This window comes from Leptonychotes weddellii, chromosome 12, assembly GCF_054177405.1.
Source record: "Leptonychotes weddellii isolate Sample4059 chromosome 12, ASM5417740v2, whole genome shotgun sequence".
Lineage (NCBI taxonomy): Eukaryota > Metazoa > Chordata > Mammalia > Carnivora > Phocidae > Leptonychotes > Leptonychotes weddellii.
Genome location: NC_138380.1, coordinates 47,123,112 through 47,132,256, shown reverse-complemented (window position 1 = coordinate 47,132,256; position 9,145 = coordinate 47,123,112). Strand labels below are relative to the sequence as shown.

Sequence of the window (9,145 nt, the reverse complement as noted above, 5' to 3'; positions counted from 1 at the left end):
GATGGACTCTGAAAAACAAACTGAGGGTTCTAGAGGGGAGGGGGGTGGGAGGATGGGTTAGCCCGGTGATGGGTATTGAGGAGGGCACCTTCTGCATGGAGCACTGGGTGTTATGCACAAACAATGAATCATGGAACACTACATCTAAAACTAATGATGTAATGTATGGGGATTAACATAACAATAAAAAATAATAATAACAGATGAATGGATAAAGAAAAAAAAAAGAAGAAACCATGTTCTCAAAGGTGTTGAAAGTGAAGTGTACTGCTGGGACTCTGTCACTCCCCCACCTCTGTGTTGTTTGTCCAAGAAGGTACCCACTCAAATCCTTAGCACACATGCTCACCTCCTTCAGGGCATCTGAGGACCCAGGTCTGCTGGCCATCAGGACTGTAGATGTGGCCCTTCTACCATTCTGGTCACACCAAAAATCTACTCTTCAAGTATCTCAGGCAAGGGGATGGGAGGTAGAAAAGCAACAATTTCTCCTATTCCCCTTCTACATTCCACATACTTGGAGAAAAACAAAACTACCTAATTCTCCAGCAACAGGTCCTTCAAAAAGTTAGTTTCCTCATATTTTTATCTGCCAAAAAACAAATGCTTAAGTAGTGAAACAGTTGGCCAATCCAGTGCCCCTAAGTGCTTTATCATCGTCCAAAACTACACGGTTAGAATCTGTTTAACCCCTGCTTGGCACACACAGCATGCAAGATGCACTACACAGAGAACCCGAAAGGAATCCCCTTCTGATCATTTAGTATATGACGGTATAAAGAAAATATAAACAATAAATGAATGCAAACATAAAATAAAAAATATCATAGTGGAATGAAGTAATTAACAATCCAGCTACAGATCTGCATATTCAGTGTTTCTGCCCTGGTTCCAGATTCTGTCAGCTCTTCAGTGACCTCAAAGAAAATGGCTTGACTGGCAGAACAGGGCAGGAATTTTCACTTCTGGGTTAGAACTCTGACTGAAGGGCACCTGGGTGGCTCAGTTAGTTAAGCATCTGCCTTCAGCTCAGGTCATGATCCCAGGGTTCTGCGATCAAGCCCCGAGTCAGGCTCCCTGAGTGGGGAGTCTGCTTCTCCCTCTCCCTCTGCCCTTCCCCCCCAGCTCATGCTCTCTTGCAAATGAATGAATGAATGAATGAATAAATAAAATTAAAATTAAAAAAAAGAACTCTGAGTGAATATTAAGCTCTTGGTTCCAGATCTACCTTTCAGCTTTTCAATGCTAGGACTCTACACCCTGTATCACTTCTTTGACCCCAGTTCCCTGGTAGTTTCAGAGACTGGAAGACAGGAATGAGGACACAGGACAGGCTCTTTCCCATTTATCAGCTGTCCCTAACAGCAGTGCGTTTCAGTCTCTAGCTGCCAAGGCGTGGCTCTGGCATGCCTAGAGCCAGTTTCATCACCTCCTTCCCCCCCATCCCAGGCACCAGCCACAACCCTTGCTCAGAGTCTCAAATACTCAGGGCTCTCTCTCCAAGTTTCGAAGATCTGATCATCTCAACCTCTTAGTCTGACCCCTCAGCCTTCAGATGGTAGCCATTCCCTGCAGTCAACACCTCTGGATTCCCCCTTTCAGTCCTCCAGCACCTGTGTAATCCTTTACACTCAATTTCCCCTGGTGAAAAACATAGTGTTTTCTGGGCTCCAGGCTGGACCTAAGACAAGCACCAGAACGTAAGGTTAAGAGGAGATGAATTTGGGGGCACCTGGGTGGCTCAGTCGGTTAAGCGTCTGCCTTCGGCTCAGGTCATGATCAGGGTCCTGGGATTGAGCCCCACAGGGAACCCGCTTCTCCCTCTGTCACTCCCCCACTTGTGCTCTCTGTCAAATAAATCTTTAAAAAACATTTTTTTAAGAAAAAATATTAAAAAAAAAAAGAGGAGGTGAATTTGTTGCTCATGTCCTAGCTAAAATGTAGTGCACTTCTATGTACCACGCATTTTTAAGGGCTTTAGCATACACCATTCTATCAATGTTCACAGCAACCCAATGAGGTGGCTGCGATCCTCATCCTCATTTTATAAATGAAGAAAATGAGGCTCAGAAGAGTTTTAAAACCTGCTCAGAGATCACACAACTAGAAAGTAGTGGAGCTGGGATACAATTCCAAGTTTGAACCCCAAAGCCACCTGCTTTTCTAGATACTGACCCCAAAAGCCACTAAGGCTTTTCTAGATACTTCATGCTGCTTCGAAGGACTATTGACATGATTCACAAAAAACTTACTTTAAGTATATGCTTGTTTGTTATCCTTTTAGGTCCTAGTCCCTAACAGTTCTTCTCCCTTTTAACATGCCCTTGTTTGACTAGAACAGTATCACATGTCCTGTGGAATGTCTCATATTCTGGACTTGACTAGTTATTTCTTCATGGCATCATTTAAAGTTGTGCCTCTATTGTCTATATTTTTGGTGATTCAAAGTTAGACTGAAACTGAAACCAGTCAAGTCTTTTTTTTTTTTTTTTTTAATAAGGTTAGACTATTTCACTCGTGTTTCTCTGTATTTCCTCATTGCATCCAATCAGGAGGCACAAATGTTTGGCCATTCCATTGTCAGTGAATCAAAGATTAACCAGTGGATTCAAAGTTTAATCCCTCCATTATAAAGGGAATCTGGACCTTTAAATCCAAAATTATCACTGTCTATATGGCTTTGGCACAAGACAGCCGGCATACTCCGAGTGTACAAATAAAATGTTATACAAAGTGGGGCGCCTGGGTGGCTCAGTCGTTAAGCGTCTGCCTTCGGCTCAGGTCATGATCCCAGGGTTCTGGGATCCAGCCCCGCATCGGGCTCCCTGCTCAGCAGGAAGCCTGCTTCTCCCTCTCCCACTCCCCCTGCTTGTGTTCCCTCTCTCGCTGTGTTTCTCTCTGTCAAATAAAATCTTTAAAAAAAAAAAAAAAAACATTATACAAAGTGACTCATCTCGGGTGCATGGGTGGCTCAGTCGGTTAAGCGACTGCCTTCGGCTCAGGTCATGATCCTGGAGTCCCGGGATCGAGTCCCGCATCAGGCTCCCTTCTCAGCAGGGAGTCTGCTTCTCCCTCTGACCCTCCCCCCTCCCATGTGCTCTCTCTCTAATAAATAAATAAAAATCTTTAAAAAAAAAAAAAAACAAAAACAAAAAAAAAGTGACTCATCTCAAAAAGGAAGTAACAGATGGTATTCACTCAAGTCTTCAAGTAAAAAGAAACATCCCAATAGTTCATTCTACTCCTGACAAGCCCTCAGTAATTTTTTATCAGTATTTCAAATATTTAAAAAAAATTTAAGATCAAAGGTCAAGAGTTTCAAAGTCTAGTCCTAAGTGTCTTACAATGCAGTATTATATATATATATATACACACATATATATATATATAATTACAATTCAGTTATTTTTTGAATCCTGTGTGCTCTTATTTGCCCACCTGAAAATGGAGATAGCACCCCCAACTTCACCTTACCTCAAAGGACTAGGAGGAGGGCAAAATGAAATATAAAAAAGTTAAGAAAAAGTTGAACACAGCAAATAAATATTTATTCTCATGAATTAAATCTCACCCAGAATAAGAAAGAATACAGTAAACTAAAACCTTGAAAAGCCACCAAAAATACAATAAAATAAATGCTTCAAAGCTAGTGCAACCTAAATCTGAAGAGCTACTATGAGTGAATGAAGAGAACCGCCACTTGCCTATAGCTGATGTGCTAGGACTCTTATCTTAAAATTGGCTGCTACCATTTGATTATTTCATTGAAAGCTACATTATATGAGATTTGATTCTCAAACAAAAAATCATGTTTAACATGGCCCATGTTAAAATAGGGGGGGTCAAAGAAATATATCAATAAATAAAAATAAAATAGGGGAACCAAATCAGTAACCTTGATTAGCACAACACTTGATTTGAGTACCCATCCTCCAAGCTACTGAATTTCCTAAACAAGTATTAATCTAAAACAGGAAAATGCCTTAGGTTTAATCTTTAAAGTCACTGTTTCCATCTACAAAAACATACTTTCTATACATCATATAACTTGGAAAATGTTTAGCATACACCGAAGAAACAACTCCTCCAGCAAAGATTAAACTCAATAACATTGTTCTGAAAATAAATGCTCTAGAATATTACGAGCATAAATGATTTGTTACCAAATGGGACCTTGGGAGAATCACACCTCAGACCAACCTGCCTTAATTCACTGCCAAAGAAACCTTTCAACCATACTTTTCATTTTGGTGTAGGTTTTGGGTTTTAGTAACTGACTCATCAAATGTCATTTCAGAAGACTAAGGTGAAACACACCAAGCTAGCTACTCTTGATTTTTATATTAGAAAATATATAAAAAGCTGAGCAGTTTTCCCGGCACCACTTCTCCAAGGTAGGTTTTAAGAATTTTCAGGTTCCATCATCAGGAAGATTCAACAGACATTTTTTGTAAATCTCTTCAACCACTGGTGTCTCAAATTCTCACCATGACATCATTATTATGCTTTGGAAGTTACTGACAATGGGATTCAATTGTGCTAAATAGTTTGTTTATACATAGTGAGTACAGTGCCACCATCTGAGCAAAAGAAAGCAGAGTTAACATTTTAAAATAAAGCACAAGTAGCAGGTATGTGTCTTTAAAAATTCTGCTAAGGAGAGAAATTCATATTTAAATATAACTGGTGAACTCATCAGAAAGATCTCAAACAAGATTCTATTAGGATGGGACTGAATGAGGAAAATTACCCAGTTAAAGTATATCAAAGAGCAGATTTTTAACAGAGATACTATATGCCCCTGCAAAGAAAACCCCACAGCAAGACAATACATAATAATTTTGTGTTCTAGCACAACCCAGAGTTGGGGGGAAGGAGAAAAATGCTTAGAAAAAACTAACAGTAAGCTTAGATACAGAAATCTTGATTTTATTAAATATGTAAATTCTTACCTCCCACTGTAAGTGAGGCGGGATATTCCGTATCTGAAGTTTCCGGATCCTGCAGAAGAATTAAAATGTTTTATAAAAGAAAAAAAAATATGAAAACAAAAGACATTAATAGCCAACATGGATGCTTTGAAGTTATTTAACATATTAACTTTTTATTAACTACATACAAACCAATGTATAATAAGAAACTGCAGCCCAAGGAGGAAAAAGGAGACCAAGTTGATCACAGGATCATATTAAGACCATTTGGAGATCCAGCATCATTGGATTATTACAGTTTATTTTAAAAGCCACTAAAATTAGTTTTTGAGATTTTTTTTTTTTTAAGTAATCTCTACAACCAATGTGAGGCTCAAACTTACAACCCCAAGATCAAGAGTTCCATACTTTACTGACTGAGCCAAGCCAGGAGCCCCTAAAATTGGCTTTTTTAAATTATAGTATTTGAGAAACATTTCCTCTGGTGACTATATTCTAAATTCAAGCCCTCAAGCCTCAAATTAAGCATACCAGGACACAAACATAAATCCATACTACAGATGTTCTTAATCTAAGATCACAGCCAAGGGGTCCATAGATAGATTCAGGGAACCTAGATAGGGGGATAAAAATCACCTATTTATTTTCACTATCCCCTAACTGAAATTTAGTACCTCCTTTAATTGTGAATGTTGGCATTAAACCACAGTAGAATCACACTACTTGTAATTCTGACATTAATATACAGCAGGTATTTTTATAACGCATTAACTTGCTGCAGATTTTTTTTTTTAAAGATTTATTTATTTATTTATTTGAGAGAGAGAGACTGAGAGAGAGAGCACATGAGAGGGAGGAGAGTCAGAGGGAGAAGCAGACTCCCCGCTGAGCAGGGAGCCCAATGCGGGACTCGATCCAGGGACCCCAGGACCATGACCTGAGCCGAAGGCAGTCGCTTAACCAACTGAGCCACCCAGGCGCCCCCTTTTTTTTTTTTAAAGATTTATTTATTTATTTATTTGAGAGAGAGAGCACATGAGGGGGAGGAGGGTCAGAGGCAGAAGCAGACTCCCAACTTGCTGCAGATTTTTATCATCTACACCCATTACTGTGAGATTCAGAGGTGTTGCCAGAAATTATGTTAAGCAGTACATATTTACTATGAGTTTTAACATTTTGCTAACTGTATTTCAAAATCAGTCATTTCCTTCATAATCCTATGTATTTTATGTTATGCACTGAAAAACATCCCATGAGGTCCGTAAGTTTCAGGCTACCAAGTACAGGTAACATTAAAAATCCCTGACCCGGGCGCCTGGGTGACTCAGTTGGTTAAGCGACTGCCTTCGGCTCAGGTCATGATCCTGGAGTCCCGGGATCGAGTCCCGCATCGGGCTCCCTGCTTGGCGGGGAGTCTGCTTCTCTCTCTGACCCTCCTCCCTCTCATTCTCTCTCTCTCTCAAATAAATAAATAAAATCTTTAAAAAAAAAATCCCTGACCAACCTAACTAACACTGTATGTTAACTCACTCAAATTAAAAACTTTAAAAAATAGTTTGAAGTTTCTTTTTTTTTAAGATTTTATTTATTTATTTGAAGGAGAATTTCTAACTAGTTGTTATATAAAAGATCTTTAATGAAATATGTATTTAGCTAGGTATTACTTACTGAGTACACCTAAACTGATGATTTCTACTGTCATTGCATAATGCTCAAAAATATGTTATCTGGGCGCCTGGGTGGCTCAGTCATTAAGCATCTGCCTTCAGCTCAGGTCATGATCCCAGGGTCCCACGTCGGGCTCCCTGCTCAGGGGCGAGTCTGCTTCTCCCTCTCCCACTCCCCCTGCTTGTGTTCCCTCTCTTGCTGTGTCTCTCTCTGTCAAACAAACAAAATCTTTAAAAAAAATATATATATATATATATATGTTATCGAAGATTTCTGCTTTCATTAAGTTTATGGAATTTTTGTTAGGCCTAAAACCTTTCCAGTGGAAATAATTCTGGTTGGCATTTGGAAATGTGCATCCTCTCTTTACTGGTCAAAAACGCTGTCAATTTGTCTCTTTTACCTACTCAAACTTGCTATTCAAGTTATTTAGCATTCTTTATAATCACTTGTTATATATACAAAACACTTCATTACTATGATGGTTTTACTGGTTTTCCTGACACCTAATATAATTCTAAATGTCTCAGCATCCTACATGGACGAATCTTTGTGTCATACATTCGGCTCTTTGGTATTGTATCTATGTGTATAAAATTATTTGGATATTGCCTAACTCGTTGTATGTGTAATTATTAACCATTCTGACTCATTAGGCTTTCATATCTCAATACCCCCCCCAAAAAATCCGACCTTAGTTCAAATGTCCATATATATAGTTACATAATATCAATTATATACAATAATATTTAATATAATGCATTTATCCTCTTTTTCTATCCCTTGTTCCACACTGTCAGAGGGAGAAAGGGAGGAAGAGATTATGTGAGATTGTAATATGGAGGCCACACACAATATCACCCCCTTAGAAGGTAAAGGAATTTATAGTCAACTAGCTATTTTAAAAATATATATCTATTAGCAATTGGGCTTAACATATCAAGTGAAATAATTAAATTACTTAACTTCTAAAACTAGAAATCTCCCTTTCCTGGTCAAATAATCCACTTATTTTGAAGTACCACAGCAAAACACAACTTAGACCACATTCATAACCTAGTCCTTTCTCTCTTGCATTCCCCTCAAAGCATGAGAAATACATGTCAGATACCACCTATCCCTTAGGGAACTATAAAGAACATGTAGATTAACCAAACTCAGGTACATCCTGTTTGTAAGCATAAACTAAGGAGGAAGGAAAAAGCAGTTTTACATTATTTTTATGGGACAGTAAAACAAAGCCCAATCATCAGGGACAATACACCAAAGAGATAGTAAGAATGTCAATTTAAGAAAAAAAATTTCAACTACCACCTCAGTATCAGAATTTACACAAGAAATGCTAAGTCTGAGATCTGTTTGAAAATAACTCATGTGCTGGGCGCCTGGGTGGCTCAGATGGTTAAGCGTCTGCCTTCGGCTCAGGTCATGATCCCGGGGTCCTGGGATCGAGTCCCGCATCGGGCTCTCTGCTCCTTGGGAGCCTGCTTCTCCCTCTGCCTCTCTCTCTCTGTCTCTCATGAATAAATAAATAAAATCTTTAAAAAAAAAAAAAAAAAAGAAAATAACTCATGTGCTAACAAATACTAAAGTGCAGGGCACATACTGTATCTCTGCTTTTGGATAATGTTATATTTCCCATAAAAGCCTTTAAAAATATACTCTACTGGGGTATCTGGGTGGCTCAGTGAGTTAGGCATCAGACTCTCGAGCTCAGCTGAGGTCTTGATTTCGGGGTCATGAATTTGGGCCACGAGTTGAGCTCCATACCCAAATTAAGAAAAAAAAAGTACATATACACACAAACACACTCTACTAAGAGGTCTAATATACAAATTACACAATCGCTATATATTGCTTTAGCTAGCAGAAGTTACTCAACATTGTGTAATATTTACCCTGGGTAACCAAGGAATAAGATTTACCACACACATGCAAGTACACACATGCAAGTACTAAGGTTTTGCGTTGTTGTTTTTTTTTTTAAGATTTTATTTGAGAGAGCGAGAGAGCAGAGCAAGAGACAGAGCAAAGCAGAGCGAGAGAGAGGGACAGAGCAAAGCAGAGCAAGAGAGCGACAGCAAAGCAGAGCAAGAGAGAGGGACAGAGCAAAGCAGAGCAAGAGAGAGAGAGCAGAGCGAGAGAGACAGAGCAAAGCAGAGCAAGAGAGAGAGAGCAGAGCTGAGAGAGCAGAGCAGAGAGAGCAGAGAAAGAGAACAGAGCAAGAGAGAGCACAAGTCGGGGGCGGGCAGGCATCAAAGGGAGAGGGAGAATCAGGCTCCCCGCTGAGCAGGGAGCCCAACTGGAGGCTCAATCCCAGGACCCTGAGATCATGACCTGAGCTACTCATGCTCCCCTGCAAGTACTAAGTTTTATTCAAGCACCCGTCAGGAAGGATTAGCAGCGCAGTGTTAAGAAACTAAGTATTCATGTATCATATGATCTCACTGATAATGAGGAATTCTTAATCACAGGAAACAAACTGAGGGTTGCTGGAGTGGGGGGTGGGGTCGAGGGATGGGGTGACTGGGTGATAGACACTGGGG

General features: G+C 39.6%; 1 protein-coding gene across 4 annotated transcripts in view; it reads right to left on the bottom strand.

The window, feature by feature from the left end:
• IGF2BP3 (insulin like growth factor 2 mRNA binding protein 3) overlaps positions 1-9,145 on the bottom strand; it is a 157,537-nt gene that overhangs the window by 101,663 nt on the left and 46,729 nt on the right. For all 4 annotated transcript variants that reach the window (XM_081800404.1, XM_081800403.1, XM_006729397.3 and 1 more), the window contains exon 3: positions 4,953-5,001. In XM_081800404.1, the coding sequence (XP_081656530.1) occupies positions 4,953-5,001 (49 nt within the window). The remainder of the gene's footprint in view (positions 1-4,952; positions 5,002-9,145) is intronic.